The sequence below is a fragment of the Canis lupus genome, chromosome 17 (genome assembly GCF_011100685.1).
Source record: "Canis lupus familiaris isolate Mischka breed German Shepherd chromosome 17, alternate assembly UU_Cfam_GSD_1.0, whole genome shotgun sequence".
NCBI classification, from domain to species: domain Eukaryota; kingdom Metazoa; phylum Chordata; class Mammalia; order Carnivora; family Canidae; genus Canis; species Canis lupus.
Genome location: NC_049238.1, coordinates 56,620,515 through 56,637,813, shown reverse-complemented (window position 1 = coordinate 56,637,813; position 17,299 = coordinate 56,620,515). Strand labels below are relative to the sequence as shown.

General features: G+C 43.3%; 1 protein-coding gene across 5 annotated transcripts in view; it reads left to right on the top strand.

Moving 5' to 3' along the window:
- Window positions 1-17,299, top strand: part of TBX15 (T-box transcription factor 15) — a 110,162-nt gene that overhangs the window by 83,221 nt on the left and 9,642 nt on the right. For all 5 annotated transcript variants that reach the window (XM_038561905.1, XM_038561909.1, XM_038561908.1 and 2 more), the window contains exon 7: window positions 12,071-12,168. In XM_038561905.1, the coding sequence (XP_038417833.1) occupies window positions 12,071-12,168 (98 nt within the window). The remainder of the gene's footprint in view (window positions 1-12,070; window positions 12,169-17,299) is intronic.

The window sequence follows — 17,299 nt, the reverse complement described above, 5'->3', positions numbered from 1 at the left end:
GCTCTACCATGTTAACAGTTTAAACTTGACTTATCTTCAACAGATATGGAGACTAGAACTCTTCCTCTAAAAACCCATCATTTACTTAGAGATACTACTCAAGTACTCAGAACCTTCACTTTTCCAAATAAAACAACCTGTATGTTCTCCACCTATCTCTGTAGACTTCCCCATGGCTTTGTCATCTGCCTGCTATACCCTCTATAAACAAGGGGTTCCCTAGCAGAGGGCAGGAAGTCAGGCTGACCTTCCCTAGCAGGTGAAACTGTGACATAATGACCCTGAAATCCCCTGTCTCACGATAGGGCAAAGATAAATAATTAAATACAGAAACTTTTTTCTCTTCCAGCACTCTAAGAAGCTAGATTAATATAGACCCATGGCAGGTACAAGTGCCCTTGTATTTTCTCTTTAAAAAGCTCAGAATTACCTGATAATCAGTCTTGAAATCTCACTAGCTGCCTGTAGGATCTGATGAGGGCAAGAATTATTAAGGTCATTTTGCAGATGGGAAAGAGTGATGGATGAGTGAGGATAGAAGGGATTATTTGTACATCTTCTGGGATCTGGTTGTTCTGTGCCAACACCAGAATCCAGTTCCTCACCTTCCAACCAGTGCCTCACTTATTGCCCCTCTGGTGCTAACAGAATTTTTATGAATCTATGATCTTCCCCATGAGTTTTAGACATCAAATGACTCATAGAGACAAGCATGGTTTGATGAGTTGCATATAAACGTACCCAAAACATACGGATTACATTTCCTTTAAAAACACATGGGCTTAAAAATTAGGAGGGGGGAAAGTGCTTGGCCAATGTTTTTTGGTTTTGCAGAACACAAAACATTTGTGGAATACTTTGGAGTTACGGAATTTGCCAAACCTCAAACCAAAACATGTTTAGGTTTGTTGATCTCAGTCTATCCCAGTGCACCATCCCAAGGCTCAGGAAGGGAGGGGCGTGGAGGGAAGATGGGAAGGACACAGCAGCTGCTGTGCTCCCTTCCAGTGCCTCTCCTGAGTCCCTCCTGCCCTGCTAGCCTCTCGCTGTGGTACCCTCTGAGTGCAGCTGGCCAGACAGCAGTGTCCTGGGCAGAGAAAAGAACCCCAGGGGTGGGGGTGGGGCGGGATGAAGATACTGATTTCCATTCCTCACATTTTCGGGTAAAGAGATATCCATGGAGAACACTCCTGGCTTCTAGTCTTCTTGCTTTCTCCGTCCCCTCACTGGGCACCAGAGCGACCCATCTGCTTACTGAGTCTGGGAGAGGGAACTCCGGAGGACCTGTTTCCTGCAGACAGCATAAATCCTGGGCTCTTACCATCCTGTGGCCAGTCCAGCAGAGGAGGCCTGCCGTTCTGGGGAGCTGGCTTGTTTCAGGGGAGTTCTGGCCCACTTGTTCAGCCCCTACACCTCTGCCATAGTATCCAGACACCTTTATGAATTATAAAGCTGGTATTTCAGTCTCTGCTGCTTCGGGGTCCTAGGTCTTTCTCAGATTTTATTCTGAGTTCAAATGGGGACAAGAAGTGGCATTCTTTGGGCCTTTCAGAACCCCAGCAGAAGTCCCAGTGACTCCACAGTGTCAGTCCTGTGGTGTCACCATCACCAGAGCTTGTCACAATCCTCCCTGCTTCTTTGGGAAGTGCCATTCACAGGCTTCAGTGTGAAAATGTCACCACTCTTCAGACTGTACTTACCAAGCTATTACTTTGTCTTCTCATGTAATTGTGTCCCCTCCTTAGGAATCTCCCCCAGAAGAGCGTGTGTGCATGAGTGTATGTTCGTGTTGAGAGGAAGAGTAGCAGACAGCTGGTTCTTTTGGATGGAGACACTGACAGATCTTGCTTCCAGGCATTGTCTCTGCAGTGGAAGAGCAGTTGTGTTTACTTCTAAATTGTTCCTAGATTTCTCAGAAATTATGTGGCCCAGATCTGGTTTTGGGTAGGTTGGAGGGGATCCATGCATGTTTGCTTTCAATCAGGCCTAGACTCAGAGCACAATATCCAGCGTTACCTCTGGAAGATTTCTCCTTCCAGGAGGAGGCAGTAGCACCTCTTATTCCTAGGGAAAACAGATTCCCCTCAGTGTGATGAATTGGTGTCCTGTGGTCTGTGTTCCTGGGCTCTGCCTAATGCTAGAATGTAAGTTCCTTGAACACTGGGACTGTACCTTTTTCAGGATTCTAGTTTTAGATTCTTTCCTACAGTGCCAGGTACACAGAGTAAAATAATCATTCACTTAGTTGCAAAATAGCAAACAGAGTTGATGAGTGGCAAAGAAATTAAAAACCAGGACCTCTGGAGAGAGAAAACCTTACCCCAACCAATAGTGAATCAGGTGTAGCAACAGTAGGGAGCTAGTTTTAGATACCAACTAAGAAGGGAAGAAAAAGTGAATCTATACATAGGCTTAGTTCGAAGACAAAGGGCAATATTGATTCAAACCTGGTGTGGACTGATACTGTAGACACGGATTTAGCGGGGCAGCCCCTGTGGCGCAGCGGTTTAGCGCCGCCTGCAGCCCAAGGTGTGATCCTGGAGACCTGGGATCGAGTCCCATGTCAGGCTCCCTGCATGGAGCCCGCTTCTCCCTCTGCCTGTGTCCCTGCCTGTCTCTCTCTCTCTGTGTCTCTCATGAATAAATAAATAAAATCTTAAAAAAAAGACACGGATTTAGCCTATTCCCATATTAAACATGCACACCCTTCAGGCCATCAGAGCTGTCTCTGCACAGTGGGGACACATTTATGCTAGCTGGAGAAGAGGAAGACAGCCAGCAAGTTTCAGAGTCCATGAGCATCAGGAAAGAAGGGGTCCCAGAGGCTGAGCCAAGCAGAATGAGGTTTAGTTGAGCAAGGTTGCTCAGGGGCACCCGGGTGGCTCAGTTGGTGAAGCATCTGCCTTTGGCTCAGATCGTGATCCCAGGATCACGATGTGGGGATTGAGCCCCACATCGGGCTCCCTGCTCAGTGGGGATTCTGCTCCTCCCTCTGTGCTCTCCCTCTCTCAAATAAATAAATGAAATCTTAAAAAGAGAGAGAAAAGTTGCTCAGTGGTGAGCAGAGAGGTAAAATTACATCTTTATGGGGGGCCACCCCAGTGGGCAGCACATTCCAAAGAGAAGACAAAAGTCATGGACTGAAGAGAAGCAAGAGTGTTTACATTGAGTCCCATGATCACTAAGCAGCCTTGGGAGGCACCTCTGTCCACATACCTGGTGAACCCACTGTGCTCAGCTAGAGGGAGCATCACAACTGCAAAGACCTTGTAGTTTAAAGGCATAGCTGGAGGAGCAGAAAGAAAAAGGACTCTGTGAGTCCCCAGTCCACATCTGATGTGAGAGCCTTGTCTCTGCTGAGAATGGCTGCCAAGATTTTACAGAAAGCCCAAGTAAGCTTAGGAAATTTTATATAATTCCCAGGGACTTCCTCCAAAGCAAACATGTACATAAAAAGGAGAGGATTAAAATTATGATCTGTCTGGAGAGTAAAGGTTCTATGAACTTGTTTTAAAAAGTGCCACGGAATATACGACTCTGGGTTTCATTGCATCTAAGGCAACTGCAGGGGGGACTGTCCCATGTGACATGGGTTCCTCTGGATACTCCTAGCCATCATGGTGCCCCAGGAGCCATCGCTGTTGGTGCCACAATAGGTCCCAGGTTGGGTGGGCCTTCTGCAGTGCAGGGAACTGGTGCAGCTCTTTAAAAGGGTATCTTTTTCTCTAGGGAGGCCACCCTTGGAGGCTTAACCATGACACTTAAATTCCACAATTTAGGAAGTGACAGAAAGGAACTGGGGACAGGCCCTGTATCGTGGGGTGGTTGGTTCATATGGGTAACTAGCTTTGATAGGTTGCCCCTCACTGAAAAAGCAAGAGGGCCTGCAGGATGAGGTGTATGAGGCAGTGTGAGCCTGAGCTAATTCTCACCCAGCACTGCTGTCTTCTGGGAATGTGGCTGCCAGTCCTGCTTGGTACCCAGCGTCCCTTTACATAATGTGTCAGGGGAGAGTGATCTAAAAATGGAGCCATTAACTGCATTATGGGAATAGATATATTTGCTTGCTGGAGGAGGATGCTTAATGAGGCTAGTCCTTAACCCAAAGGAAGGAATCTCCATGGATGGGGAGAAAAATATTTGGGAGTAAAGGATTTTCCTGTTGACCCATTCTTAAACAGCTGTTGCCTCAAGGCCACGTTCATAGAGTGAAGACCCATCTCCTCGGGCACAGACAGGAAGCCCTGTCAAGGCCCAGCTCCTTCTCTCAAAACCCAGTATGAAATTGGAGTGCCTCCAGTTAATGGAAATGAGAAGGAAAAAAAAAAGGAAGAGTCAGCTAGACACCAGCCCCAGGCCCAGGTCATCTGTGCTTAGATCTGAAAGAAGCCATTTTTCTTTGTGAGTTGGGGAAGAAGTGTGCAGGATGGGTCTCAAAGTCTGTCAGAAGGGTTCTCTGTTTTAACCAAGTGTCTCAACTCTCGTCCACACTTTTACCAACCTATTAAGCTGAACCTATGAAATTATTATATTTGTGGGCCAGAGAGGTAAAATACCGGTAATTTCATACAGTTCAACCTTGCATATTTATTTCTAGGTATTCAGATCCTAGGAATACAGTAAAAATAGTAATAATCATTTCACAGAGTATCTGCAGTCCCTTTTTATCTCTGACCTGATTGGTATTGCTAGAGTGTTTCTCATTTTATAGATGGTAAAACTGAGTAGAGTGAGGTACTAGCTTTCAGAATTTTCAAATCCAGCCTGTGGCAGCATCCAGAGGGTGTTGTCCCTCAACTCTGTGAGGCATAACTTGCCAGCGAGCAGACAGGGCTGCCCGTGTCCCTGTCCCGGTCCCTGTTGCTCCTGAAGGGCTCATGTAGCAAGTGGAGAGGCAGTGAGCTGACCACTTGCCTTCTTTCAACCAGCACGACTTCCAAGGATCTCCCTCACTTTCAATTTCTGTATTTGTTTGTCCTCCCTGGAGCCATTGACTGTATTTTTCCAGCCAATCTCATCCTGCTCATTCCTGGCAATCTTACTAGCCCCTGTGGATTTTACAGACTCTTTTGTTATCCCTGGCACGGGTGCCATTTTAGCAGATCGAAAGTAAGTCATCAGTGCTGGGCTCCCTCTCAGGAACTGTTGCATCTACAGTTCAAGGTAGCTGGCTCCGTACTAGGCCCTGGTGGCAGCCTCCTGCCAGATTCCCCCTCTTCTTCCACACCCTGGCTGTTTATCATGTCCCCTAGCTTGTCTTCCAGCCAGTATTTGACATTTTTCTCTGCCTTGTTATTTGTTCTCCCTCCTGTCATGAACCTTTTCCACCATTGTCCTCTTGGCCATGTGGGTTTGCCAGGGAAAGTTGGCAGTTGTTTTATTATCTATGGCTCTAGCCCAGGGATGGTGTCATCTAACAGAGTGACGTCTTTTTAATGGCTAACATATTGGAGTCTGAAATATCTGCAAGATAATGAAGCCTACAGAGGCTTGAGGGACACGTTTTTGGTTCTTTGAAGAGAGAATGAGAAATGGGATTAGGTAACATGCAGGTCCTTCCACGTTCAGTCCAGAGCCAGAGGGCTGACACAGGTTGGAATACCAGTGAAGTGAGAATGTTTTCTCTAGTTACAAGTCACAACCTGAGCAGACGGTGGTGGTGTTTCTTTGTAGACCAGTGGTCCACAAGCTTTCATTCTTTTTTTTTCCCTTGCTTTGATATATTTTGTCTTTAATCAATCTATCTGCATTTGTTAAGTAACAATTAGGAGGGAGTACTGTTATCTCCGTTTTATAGGTCAGGAGCCTTAGGCATGAGAAAGTGATATGACCCGGCTGAGATGGCACCAGTAAGCAGCAGGGTTGCCACGTGAATCCAGGCAGACCAGCTCCAGAGCTCTTCCTCCTCCTCCTCCTCCTCTTCCTCCTCCTCCTCCTCCTCCTCCTCTTCCTCCTCCTCCTCCTCCTCCTCCTCCTCCTCCTCCTCCTCCTCTTCTTCTTCTTCTTCTTCTTCTTCTTCTTCTTCTTCTTCTTCTTCTTCTTCTTCTTCTTCTTCTTCTTCTTTTCTTTCTTCTTTCTTCTTTCTCCTTCTCCTCCTCCTCCTCCTCCTTCTTTTTTAAAAAGATTTTATTTATTTATTCATGAGAGACACACACAGAGAGAGGCAGAGACATAGGCAGAGGGAGAAGCAGGCTCCCTGCGGGGACCCCGATGTGGAACTCGACCCCAGGACCCTGGGATCACACCCTGAGCCAAAGGCCAATGCTCAACCGCTGAGCCACCCAGGAGTCCCAGCTTTTTCTCTTCTTAACCATTCTGCCCCACGTGCAGTTTTGTGTTACTGAGTTAAAGTCAGACCATTCCAGTCACTAAAAAAACTTCATTTTTAGTTAGGGTTGTGTTGTGTCATCAGGGATTTTTATCACACTTCTTGAGGCAATGAAAACTCCTTAGGGACTGCCATAGCTGCCTGTTCAGACTCCATGTGGGGACAGGGGTCTCAAGTTGGGGATCACTGGGCAACGAGTGATTTTGACTCAGCTCCCAGAATCTGTCCACTGGATACCTGTGCTTCCAAACCACCATAAGGCACATCAGTGACAGCCAGTTCATCATGTAGATAGGCTTATTGTACCATCTAAAGCCAAGTTTTGATTGATGGCTTTTTTTTCCTGCCAATCTACAGACCTCTGCTGAGAGGTCTTTTAGAATATTCCTGGACAACAAATCTTTAGGAGCCAACTCCAGATCCAGGGAAGGAGAAGGATGTGTGGAAGGTTTGACCTCACCTCAGTGGGTAAAGGACAGTCTAAGGAAGAGGATTAGAAAGTTGAGATACAGTAATTAGATCTGAAAGAACAGTATATTCTAGGTCTGTGTCTTTTCAAATGCTGGAACGGGAGGAGAAAGGAAAGAAGATCAGAGGTGCAGTACCGCCCCTGGGATAAAATCCAAGCCCCTAACATGGAGTGAGTATCCCTGGTATCCACCCCATCATCTCATCTTGCAACTGGAGCTCCAGCCACACTCAACCGTTTTCAGTTTCCAGAACATTCCTTCTCTTCCATACCTCCAAGGTTTTGTACATACTGTGAACTCTCCTGGGAAAGTTCTTTCTGTCTCTTTTTTGTGTGGAAAACTGCCGAGAATCCTTTAATATTCAGCTGAAATGACTGGTCTTTTTAAGGAGTGTTCCTTGAATTTTCCAGGTGTATGAAGTACTTCTTGCTCCATTGACCTCTTCTATGTATCTTCAATGTAACATTCATCTCACTGTTCAGAAATTAGTCTTTTACATGCCGTTCTCTTTTTGTTGAACAAGACACTCTTAAATTAGGGTAAAGATCCTATGTCCTTGTTTGTCTCTATATCTCCTGAACTGAGCATATTTACTGGTTGGAAAACTTCTTTATGATTTCAAAACCCCATCTCTGTAGCGCTTGACTGTCTTCTGTTGACAGATGACCAATGACCTTATCAACCCCTTGAGTGTGTTCCCTTTGTTGCCAGAATCACCAGCCAATAGTCTGGGGAAGGGTTAAAAGTCAGAACTACAGAGAAAATAAATGGAAAAAACATAAAAAGCAACCCTCTATCTCAACACAAATAAATCACAGAAAGTATGCAGCAGTGCGCTACCTAATAGGTTCATGAATGTAATCATAGTTGTTATCACATATTTGCTGAGCTTCAAAGGTGGTAGTCCCACTTTTTTTTTTTTTATGAGAAAGTTCAGAAGAAAAAATTCTTTACAGTCTGGCTGTTTTTCCAAAGCAGTTGGTCTTGAGGCATCATCAATTTGCAAAAGAGATCCTTGGCTTGCTTCCTTTCCTTCCTTTTCTCCCTCCTCTTCAGCACATTCTGTTGGTTTGGCCACTGAGCAGACTGAAAAGTCTAAAGGGAAGAGGCCTAGAAATCAGAGAGGTGATTCCAGCCAAAGGACTGTTGAACATAGAGGGATTGGATATGGCCTCAGCTGTCATTGGAGAAAACAGGGAAAAGTAAGCAAGAGGGAGGCACTTGTCAATATGATCATTTCTGATTGTAAACCTCAGACATCAGGTCTCTGGTGTGTAACAGACCTGAGAGGCCCACCATGTGGAACATGTTAACGATGTGAGGTTACCTAAGACTGCTCTTTTATCTGTTAGACAATGAATTCACTTTAAAAACCTTAAGATAGGGATGCCTGTGTGGCTCAGTGGTTGAGTGTCTGCCTTCAGCTTGGGGTATGATCCTGGATTCCCGGGATCAAGTCCCACATCGGGCTCCTTGCAGGGAGCCTGCTTCTCCCTCTGCCTATCTCTCTGCCTCTCTCTCTGTGTCTCTCATGAATAAATAAATAAAATCTTTAAAAAAAACCCCTTAAGATAAAATTTTCCAAAACTAGGGTAGGATGATGATGAATAAGTAAGCAATATATTGCTCATGATAGGCTTTGAGTAGATGTCCAAGTGGCCAAAGATGTTAATGGGTAGTTGGCAAAGACTCGTGTAAGAGAATATGAGGGTAGAAATGACTGGCCCAGGAAAGGGGACTCAGACTGCTTGCTACAGGTCAGAAATTCTGTGACCGGAAAAGATGAAACCAAAGGGAAACTGAAACTCCTCTGAGACCTGAGTCAAGAAAGGCACCAGAAGCTATAGAAACAATTCCCAAGTCTCCAGAACTAAAGGATTCCTTTTGTCTTCGGAATCTTGATTTTACATTAGGTTGCTTTTCTAAATTTTAGGCTGGCTAAAATTCATGAAATCATGGCACAGTCATAAAACATAGGGTGAAAACTTACTCCTTTATTTATAAATTCAATGCATGCAAATTGAGATCTTACCATGCAACAGGCATCATCCTAAGCACTGGGACATTGAGGAACATGGGATCCAAAGTAGACATGCTGGTGGTGGAAAGAGGTGGATTATCTAATACTTATCTTACCATGGCATGTCACCAAATCCTGATATCTAGGACTAGTACTTTCTAACAATTAGATCTATCCAATGAGGCCTACTGGAGTTTGAGGACAAATAAGATGTGGCAGATAGTAAACAAATAGGATTAATTTTTCTAAAAAGAGATATACTTTGAATATATAAGTAGGTTCAGGAAGTGTCTGGGATAAATCCAAGAGAGGTAGATCCACAGCAAAGTGTGGTGAGAAACGTGTGGTCTTAGTCATTATTTTTCAATAGTTGGGACCCCTCCTCCATAACTCCACCACCAAAATGAATGTTGTGACAGATCCCTGGACCGTAGCTGTGTCCACATGTGCCATCTGGTAAATTGCATTCTTTTTTTTTTTTTCAAAGGTTTTATTTATTTGATAGAGGGAGAGAGAGAGAGCACAAGTAAGGGGAGTGGTAGGCAGAGGAAGAGGGAGAAACCGGCTTCCCAATGAGCAGGGAACCTGATGCAGGGCTTGATTGCAGGACCCTAGGATCATGATCTGAGCTGAAGGCAGCTTCTTAATTAACTGAGCCACCCAGGCACCCCTGTATTTACATTCTTAGCAGTTAAGGAAAGTCTTCCTGGTGAGGATGTGGAAAGTGTGTGTCACTGTCACCATTTACTCATTGCTAATGGAAACAGAGGGTAAAAGTTTCATCAGAGATTTCAGCCCAAGGTCAGAAAGAACTTTCTAACATCTGTTAGAAAACTGAATGTTTTCCTTGGGAAATACCCCAACAGAGGCTGGGTAGCCATCCAAGGTTAGAGGTAGAAGTAGGTAGAAGTAGCTGATACCCAACAACTTTCCCAATTTTTAAATCTGTGATTCTATAACTCAGTCTTTCTGTTGGATTTTAGATTTGGACATATGAGTAAGTGGCTACTATCCTACACAGAATTGACAGCTTACATAAAATTATACCTAGGGTGTCTGAGTGGCTCAGTTGGTTAAGCATCTGCATTTGGCTCAGGTCATGATCCCAGGGTCCCGGAATCAAGCCTGCTTAGCAAGGAGCCTGCTTCTTCCTCTCCTTCTGCCTGTAGCTCCCCCTGCTTGTGCTCTCTCTCTGTCAAATAAATAAATAAAATCTTTAAAAAATTATTAATACCTTTGCCGCAGTCTTTTTTGCCTGTTATGAAAACAAAATCAAAGCTTTTTCTACTTCTTGAATAAACAGAATATGGGCAATGTATCAGTGTGTAACTGTTACTTCAATCTTTTGCCACCTTCTTGTGAAATGAGAAGGGACTGTTCTTTGTCCTTGAGCTAATATTTTGTCCCTCATTGGTACATGTTCCTGGGAAGAATGGAATAGGAGGTGAACAACAAAGCCCTTGCCATTTGCAGTGAGCCTCCCATACCATTAAAGGGAATCCTAAGATGTTCTGGTGGGCAGCCAACATTCCAAAACAAGGCAGTGAGATCCATGTCTGGCCTATCTCTTTCTTATATTCTTCAAAGCTCGGCATGGCTTTATCTGCCTATCCCCTTATTATTCTGAACTCCCTAATTGCCTGGACACTTTCTCTCTACAAATAGTTGCATGTACTGTATTCGGCATTAATGTAGTTGACTATGTGGACATGTCTTCTATTCCTACTTTTAACAGATTAACAGCTAATAAACACCATGCAACACCCTCTCTTCTCAACCTCTTCTAAAAATACAGAGTTTGATTTGCCAACATTGGTGTATTTAAAGCCTCCAAGATTCCAGGGAAGACTTTAGAAAGTTAACTGTGCAAGTAAAGTCTGTTAAGAGAGGAAATTTTCCAACACAAAGAGCCAATCAGTGTATCAGTAGCTCATCTGAGAAGAACCTCAGGGGTTCTTATAGTTGTTCATAGGAAAGAATATTTGTTCTCACTTGGAATAAAACTTCTCACTTTATTCTTGGTCTGCAGGACTGAAGAGAACTTTGGAAATGTATTGTCTAGGGAGAAGGACAGGCAGCATAAATTTCATCTAAAGAGGGAACGCTTATCTTTTGCAGGATGGGACACCATGTTACCTTCTAGTAAATTGGCAATGAAGGGACAATGACACCCACTCTTCTCTGCCCTCCTTGTCCTACGGTCTCCATAGGCCCTTTACTTCCACTCCCTCCAGTTAGTGAAGGCAAGTGAAGCAGTTAGTTTTAAAGAAAAGTCCATAATCAGAGGCTGTGTTCAAAGCTTTAAACAAAGCCCCCAACTAATGCTCTGTTTTGAGGATATGGAATATCCACAAGAATATGACCTCTGAGATAACTTGGAGAGTTATGTTGAAATGATATCCATTAGTACCTCATACATATGCTAGAGAGAGAACTTATTCAAGGGTAAATCAGGCAGTATGTACATATTTTAATTAATAGAATCTCCAGTATCGATGAAACAGAGGCCTTAGTGAATTTGTAAAATACTGGATGTTTTCTGAGGTCTGACAGTCTCAGGTATGTGACCCTCAAAGGCCAGCTTGATTATCAGATTATAAAATACAGATAAATATTTATGGAAATGTGTTGGCCTTTTTGCCTGAGGTATAATTTCTGGGCCAAGCCCTTTTCTTTACCTTCAGGTGGTTATTTTTTGTCGCAACAGAAACTCAGGCATATTTGCTTGCTCACCTCTTCTTTTATTTTATTTCTGTTGATTTAAGACAACTGTAAAGCCACAGCAATTTCACAGTTTCATGGACTCCTCATACCCATTGCTGGAGTTGACTCTGTTGCAAGCTGTGTCTATGTGCTGTGGTAATAATGATATTGTACTGAGCTTGAGAAGCAGTCAGTGCTACTCTTGGCTCAATTCCATTCATGATATTAGTGACTCTGACTTTTAACAATTAATATTGGCTTTTTTTTTTTCATGCAGTCTGGAACCTTCTTGGAAGAAGGCTTAGAGTTAAATTTCATCATAGTTGTGACTTTCTGGCAAATAATCTGAACTGCGTTCATTTCTTCTTCCTTATGCATATCGGTGTCATCGGTACCTTGTGCTCTTCTAGACTGGTTTACCTGGTGGTGATGTCTGTCAGTGCCTACATATATACCACTTGTCAGACAAATCACCACAGGATCTTTAAAAAAGTCAATGTGTTTCTTGGCAGTATTTACAACCTCCTCTGTTGGCTTTTCTCTCTGCAGAACTGGCCTGGAAGCCATTATGGAGACTTATGCATTCTGGAGACCCCCTGTGCGCACACTCACCTTTGAGGATTTCACCACCATGCAAAAGCAGCAAGGTAGAGTCCTGGGGTCACACCAATTCTTCTAGAATGAAGAGTACCCGGTAGCTCTGTTAATAACCAAAGCATCACCACTTGTGCGAACAGACCTGCCCCAGAGGCAGTACTCTCTCCCCCTTCCGAAAAGCAAGGTTATGTTCATGATTATGATGGCAGTGAATTTTTTATTTCTTTGCCTAAGCAAAGCCCTTGGTATTTTTTTTTTTTTTGCTGAGACATGCAGAGAATTTTTATTTATCACGTATGTTAATTCTTATATTTACTTGCAGAACAGAGTCACAGAAGTGCAGGCAAGGTATTAGTAGGGTGCAAGGGTCTAGTACACAGTAGGTGGTTCAGTTAAGGGCTTGTCAGGTAGTTCTCAAACGCCAACTTTTGGTACAGTAAACGGTCACTTTTACGTAGATGCCTTTGGATTGCTGTTACACTAAGTTTTTGCCAATGAAGGATTTCATGTCATGTATTTCTTTTGTGGGGTTTTTGTAAATTGTTTTTTTTTTTTTTTTTGAAATTTTTTTGGTTTTCGGTTATCTTTAGAGGTTAGGATGGTAGGGCCCCATCCCCCGCCCCTCCACAACAGAATACTATTCTTATTAGAAGTTCCTAAGACCAGGCAATTCCAGCATGCAAAGTGTGATAGGACATAGCCAGGAAGATGAGAAACTGTAGCCATCATCTAGGGATAATATATTCCACCGCTGTTGCTCCTCGCAGCTTGCGGGTCCACTTCGAAGCCCTCTCCATTAAACTCATTAACATGCAGGATCCTCATCTGCTTCACAATGGTGCTTTTACCAGATTCTCCAGCACTTCATTGATACCTCATGGCAAAAACCTTATTCTGGTTATATAGAGGAGAGAAAAACCTCAGTCCGAACAATGGAAGTAGATTGCTCAGGCCCTACAGTGAGGAGGGGACTTCTGGGAGCCCATCTGAAGCTTGCAACTTGCTCCCTCAACACTTGTCTCAAGCTGATGGGCTGGGTGAACTTCTTCCTTGCACTGCTTTGTGCTTTTCTTCCCGTTTCTCCTTCTCTGGCAGCTCAGGTGGGGAAGCCTGTAGCCTTAGCACAGAAGGCTTGTGGGCTGACCTCACTTCTCTTCCTCAGTCTGTGCTCTTCCCATGGCAGCACCCTTTTAGCTCAGGAAGCTTCCCAGAGTGTCAGACACTTTTTGAGTCTCTTTATACAACCTCCTCCCACCCCGAAGTGACACTTACATATAGAGCTTATTCTGTTCTGTCACACGGCTGCCATTAACAGAACCCTAAGTTTTCAAATTGTGGCTCTGCTGTATGGGAAACCCTTCTAGGACTTGATAACATGTGACATTACGTTGCCCTCCCAGAGGAGCTTCCAGGAGTCTGCAAACTAAATTAGGTTCTGTAACCTAAATTACTGAAGTCTCTCGGGTTTTAAAATGAAGAAAAGGTGATTAAAAGTATAGGCTCTGGGATCAGACCACTTGGCTTAAGCTCTTTTTTTTTTTTTTTTTTTTTTTTTTTAGGATTTTATCTATTTATTCATGAGAGACACAGAAAGAGAGGCAGAGACATTGGCAGAGGGAGAAGCAGGCTCCCTACAGGGAGCCCAATGCGGGGCTTGATCTCAGGACCCTGGGATCATGCCCTGAGCGAAAGGCAGATGCTCAACCACTGAGCCACCCAGGCACCCCTTGGCTTAGGCTCTTATCACTGCTCCTTCCTAGCTTTGTGACTTTGGCCAAGTCCCCCATCCTTTCTGACACTTCGTTTTCTCATCTGCAAAATGGAAGATTGTAATAGAATTCTTGTGAGGATTAAATGAATGCATTTAAAAATGGAGTAAGTGCTCAGCAATTGTGGTGGTGATCATCATCATATCACCACCATGACCACTATGACCACATCATCTGTACCACTGCCCCCCCCCCCCCCGCCCCCTCCATGGCCCTGGACGTGGATACCTGAGGAAGATGCATCAGCAACAAGAGATACTGCTTTTCTGATGATTAGCTATTTAAAACAGGATTAGACCATCTTCACAAGGATCTGGGGAGGCAGAAATTACATCTAGTGTTTGTTTGTTTTTTTAATAAATAGAGGAGAAAGGGAAGCACTCTGCATGAAGCAACTTTCTTCTCATAATTCTGTGAGAGAAGCAGGGTCAGTTCATATTCAGAGTGTTGATCTCCCTCTAAGGCCCTTGTGGCCCTAGAGAGGCAGAGGTTTTATGACAATTTGGAGATCTGAGCCTTCAACTTGATTCTCTCTATAACCTTGGGGAAGTTACTTCTAGTGAGTCTGTTCTCTCACCTACCAAAGAGGGGTAAATTTTGTGTGAGGTCATTTTCATGCAAAGACACTTACTTGATTCTGTTTATTTCTGAGGTGGCTTCTTGCTTCTCTGTCCTTGCTTTACTGGTTGACCTCCCAAACTCTATCTAAGCAGGAGTTCGTATCGTGGAGGCTGGCATGAGAATATTGGTGGGGATATTGCCAGTTGCCAAGAACAGGCACTGGTGGTAACACTGTGTTTACTGCTGTCTTCTCAAGAACTGTCACAGGGCCTTGCACCCAGGTACTTCTTAATGTACCTAATGAAATGAAGTTACTTGGTGGCACTGTGGCTCAGGTAGGCAGGGTCGCTGAAACACGTGTCTGGAGCACAACCACCTAATATGTGTGTGGATATGGATGTGGAGTGATGATTGTTTGGAGTTGACAATCTACATTTCACTGGCATGTGGGGCGGTTGAGCAGAAGCAGGCACGGAGTACTTAGGTGTGTAGCATGGCAGGTTTCACAGGGCTTCTACTGAAAATTTGTCCATATGATAAATTTAGTGTTGACCCTTGGAAAACAGTGGTTTAAGAGAAACTGAACTTTCTTTCTTTTTTAAAATTTCTTATTTCTTTTATTTTGGATTGCTTATTTTATTTTTTGTATATTTTTTATTGGAGTTCAATTTGCCAACATATAAGCATAACACCCAGTGCTCATCCCATCAAGTGTCCCCCTCAGTGCCCATCACCCAGTCACCCCACCCCCCTGCCCACCTCCCTTTCCACCACCCCTTGTTCGTTTCCCAGAGTTAGGAGTCTCTCAGGTTCTGTCACCCTCTCTGATATTTCCCACTCATTTTCTCTCCTTTCCCTTTATTCCCTTTCACTATTTCTTTACATTTTATATTCCCCCAAATGAATGAGACCATATAATGTTTGTCCTTCTTCAATTGACTTACTTCACTCAGCATAGTACCCCCTAGTTCCATCCACATTGAAGCAAATGGTGGGTATTTGTCGCTTCTAAAGGCTGAGTAATATTCCATTGTATATATAGACCACATCTTCTTTATCCATTCATCTTTCGATGGACACCAAGGCTACTTCCACAGTTTGGCTATTGTGGACACTGCTGCTAGAAACATTGGGGTGCAGGTGTCCCGGTGTTTCACTGCATCTGTATCTTTGGGGTAAATCCCCAGCAGTGCAATTTCTGGGTCATAGAGTAATTTTATTTTTAACTTTTTGAAGAATGTTTATTTTTAATTTTCTTAAAGATTTTGCTTATTTATTTGAGAAAGAAAGAGAAAACGCATGAGCAAGGGAGAGGCAGAGGAAGAGGGAGAAGCAAACTCCCTGCTGAAAGGAGAGCTCAATGTGAGGCTGAATCCCAGGATCCTGGGATCATGACCTGAGCTGAAGGCAGATGCCTAACTGACTGAGCCACCCAGGCACCCCTATTTTTTAAAAAAAATAATTTAAATTTTAGTGAACATACAATGCAATATTGATTTTTGGAGTAGAATTCAGTGATTCACCAATTACATAAACACCAGTGCTCATCACAAATGCCCTCCTGAATACCCATCACTCATCTAGCCCTTCCCTTCACCCATCTCCCTTCATCAACCCTCAGTTTATTTTCTATTGTTAAGAGTCTCTTATGGTTTGTTTCCCTCTTTTTTTTCTTTTCCTCCTTCCCATATGTCCATCTATTTTCTTTCTTAAGTTCCACATATGAGTGAGATCATATGGTATTTGTCTTTCTCTGACTTTTTTCACTTAGCATTATACTCTCTAGCTCCATCCATGTTGTTGCAAATGACAAGATTTCATTCTTCTTGATGGCTGAATAATATTCCATTGTATATATATCACATGTTCTTTATTCATTCATCAGTTGATGAACATTTGGGCTCTTTCCACAGTTTGGCTATTTTTGATAATGCTTCTGTAAACATTGGGGTGCATCTACTCCTTCAAATTTGTATTTTTGTATCCTTCGGGTAAATACCTAGTGGTACAATTACTGGATCACAGGGTAATTCTATTTTTAACTTTTTGAGGAACCTCCAAACTGTTCTTCAGAGTGGCTGCACCAGTTTGCATTCCCACCAACAGTGTAAGAGGGTTCCCCTTTCTCTGCATCCTCGCCAACACTTGTTTCTTGTGTTGTTGATTTCAGCCATTCTGACAAGTGTGAGGAGATAGGTCATTGTGGTTTTGATTTGTATTTCCCTGGTGATGAGTGATGATGAGCATCTTGCCATGTGTCTGTTAGTCATCTGAATGTCTTCTTTGGAAAAAGTGTCTATTCGTGTCTTCTACCCTTTTCTAAATTGGATTATTTATTTTTTGTGTGTTGAGTTTGATACGTTCTTTATAGATTTTGGTTACTAACCCTTTATCAGATATGTCACTTGCAAATATCTCCCATTCCATTGGCTGCCTTTTAGTTTTGCTGGTTGGAGAAACTGAATTTTTAAAGCAAAATGTCACACTTATTTAGTGACTCCATTTTTTATTAGTGGGGTGGAGGATGAACTTGGAATTATTGGATACATATGGTAGTGGGATGGGGCTAGAGGAAAAGCCAAAATTCTATTAAACTGTTTAATTGGAATACATTTTTGAACTATACACTGAACTTGATCCAGATTCTCATTATTAAAAAATATGTGGCTTGGTTTCTTGACGTAAAAGAAACAACATCCACTCCCTCTTCCCTTAAGAACTAAAAGTTCCAGTAGCTCTGGACAGTATCACCCATAAAATGAAGAAAAGAGAGCCATCTGTGTTGAACTGTTTTGTGTCTTAGAAGAAGTAGAGAGTGTTGAACTTCTAGTGGAAACTTCTAGTGGTAGAC